The sequence below is a fragment of the Salvia miltiorrhiza genome, unplaced genomic scaffold, assembly GCF_028751815.1.
Source record: "Salvia miltiorrhiza cultivar Shanhuang (shh) unplaced genomic scaffold, IMPLAD_Smil_shh fragScaff_scaffold_67:::fragment_4:::debris, whole genome shotgun sequence".
In the NCBI taxonomy this organism is placed as follows: domain Eukaryota; kingdom Viridiplantae; phylum Streptophyta; class Magnoliopsida; order Lamiales; family Lamiaceae; genus Salvia; species Salvia miltiorrhiza.
The window spans coordinates 1,242-3,840 of NW_026651481.1; the positions used below are offsets into that span (position 1 = coordinate 1,242).

Consider the following 2,599-nt stretch of genomic DNA (forward strand, 5'->3'; position numbering starts at 1 on the left):
ACGAGTTACTGATATGGTGATTAATGATATTAAAATGCCTGCGCGGGTTATTGATGAAATAAATGATATTATGTTTGGTAAATACGAGTCTTTAAAGGAAAACCCTCGTATCTTACTGCTATTGAAAGGCTTGACAATAAAATATTATGCATATATGTAAATTTCGGCAAGTGTCCACTAAGTACTTTCGTACTTAGCCCTGTATGTATTTATAAATGTGCAGGTTGAGCTGTGATCGAGGATGTAGTGTGCAAGCGGAGCTTTTGTCGATCTAGGATGAGTACCTCAGAGTAGAGTATATGTCTTCATACATATACTCAAAATGTTATTCCGCTGCGAACACTGATTTCGTTATGATATTATGTTATTTGTCAAACAATATGTATTATTTAACAATGTTCTCAAACTCATTGAGCACCCTTTTTCTGGATATTATTATGTACGGTCCCCTTGTGGCCTTCTTGATATCTAGATATTTCGATTGATTTCCTTATACAAGTCGAGTCATTAAGAGACTGAATATACCCCTTTCTAAATCCCGCTCCTAAATTCCCTCCCTTAGTCGCGGTTTCCCCGAATTTGCTATCCTTAGCAAGTGCGGTCGTGACAACCAACTTTTGTTCTCCCTCTTTTCCTTTCTGCACAGCTGTGGAGTCACCATTCTGTTTGGCCAAATCGGACTGATCTTCATTCTGGATTGCAGAATTCACCTTGCCTCCAGAATTTTTGAATTTTTGCAATTGAGATTCAACTCCAGAGGTCTTGCTCGAACACCCACTTGAATTCTGGCTTATGGGCTCACTCAACTCCTTGCCACTCCTCAAAGTAATCATACTAACGTTCTCCTTCGAATTCAATTGGACTTGGGATGGTAAGGCACCTTGATTTCCCTTGAGTTGATTCACGGTCATTGTGAGTTGAGATATCTGACGAGCCAACCCTTCCATCTGCACCTTGTACTCTGCATGAGATTGTTGAAGCTTTTGCACTGCTTCATTAGTTGTTTGCAAATTATTTTGCAACAATTGTTGTGAGGCAATCAACTCTCTCATCATCTCTTCAAGAGCTTTTCCTTGATTTCCTTGTGGAGGTGGTGGTGCTTGTTGGAATCCTCTTTGATGAAGCGGTCTATAGCTCTGCTGTTGCTGCTGCACTTGATTGTCTTGGTCTCTCCAACGAACATTAGGGTGATCTCTCCACAGCGCATTGTAGTTGCTCGAGTAGGGGTCCCGTTTGGGCAAAGGGGGCAGTGGATCAGAACAGCTATAAAACTTGTCAGACGAGTTCACTTAGGCTTGAAGATTTTCGTCGCCCCCAGCGCATTGCAAACTTGTATGACCAAAGTTACCACACGCTCCACATGGTTTTTCTGTCGGTTGTCCAGCATTTGCCACCTTCTCCACCACAGTACTTAACATTCTTTCCATCCTCCCCATTCTTTCTTCGAACTTGTCCTCAAAGTTAGAGGAACTTGCCCGTGCAACTTTCTTGAGAAATTGAGTGCGTGGCTCCTCATACTCTCTGGTTGCTTCCACCAAGTGTTGAATCAACTTCTTAGCTTCGCTCACAGTATTTTGAGAAAATTCCCCTCCACTTGATGAATTCACCAGATTTTTTGTATCTACCGTCATCCCTTGATAGAAATACTGCAGCAAATCCCCCTCCGAAAACTTATGGTTTGGACAGCTATCCACCAACCTCCTGAATCGAGTCCAGTATGTGCTCAGTGACTCATCGTACTCCTGCTTCACTCCACTAATTTTCTTTTTCAGCGCATTCGTCTTGGTGGGAGGGAAAAAATGTTCAAGGAATAACTTTTTCATCTCTGCCCATGAAGTGATAGAATTGGGTGGAAGACTCGCGAACCAAGAGTTCGCCTCTGCTGTCATAGTGAAGGGGAAAGCCGCCAATCTAAAGTGCTCATCTGTAACTCCAGTGGGGCGTTTCTGGACCTTCCAAATTTTGATGAATTCGCTCAAGAAATTAAACGGATCTTCTCCCTTCTTGTCATAGTACTTCGGGAGAACATTAAGCAGACCAAGCTTAATCTCAATACCGGTAGCAGCTGCCGGCATCTGGATCAGAGTTGGGGGTGATCAGCTTCGTGGCTGGAGAGATCACATAGTCTAGGATCGTCAGCCATGTCGTCTCTGGTGCTTTCATCAGAAATCGACTCAATTTCCTCCTCACAATCTGTTTCTGCCTCTGAGTCGGGGTCAGTTTGGGCAAACACAACCTCGTCAGCAGCGGCAGCGCTGGGTTCCGCCTTGGCGAACTATTCTGTGTGGGCAGACAGGTCGAGTTGCGAATCCCGCAATTCCAGCAACTTCCTTGCCTTAGCCTCTTTTCTCAGTTTCTTTGCGGTTTTCTCGATTTCACAATCGTATAGGAGATTCGGCCGAGAAGATCTGCTCATAAACAAAAAGAAAATAAAAAAGAAAAATAGATTAAAAAGGGAAAAGAATTCAATTAACACCGCTCCCCAGCAATGGCGCCAATTTGGTGGACGTCGTATTCCACCAAATAATTCCTGCAATACTATCAAGAATTAAGTGAGTATAATGATAAGCAGGGTCGAACCACAGAGAGCAGGTAAAAT

At 43.3% G+C, this 2,599-nt stretch overlaps 1 protein-coding gene across 1 annotated transcript; it reads right to left on the bottom strand.

Annotated features, from left to right (window-relative positions):
* Window positions 1-615: 615 nt before the first annotated feature.
* Window positions 616-1,889, bottom strand: LOC131003099 (uncharacterized; the record flags this gene model as incomplete). The annotated part of the gene is made up of 2 exons (XM_057929570.1): window positions 1,354-1,889; window positions 616-1,263 (listed from the first exon to the last, which is right to left on the bottom strand). Coding segments are annotated over exons 1-2 (1,184 nt in total), but the record flags the coding sequence as incomplete, so codon positions are not given.
* Between the last annotated feature and the right edge of the window lie 710 nt (window positions 1,890-2,599).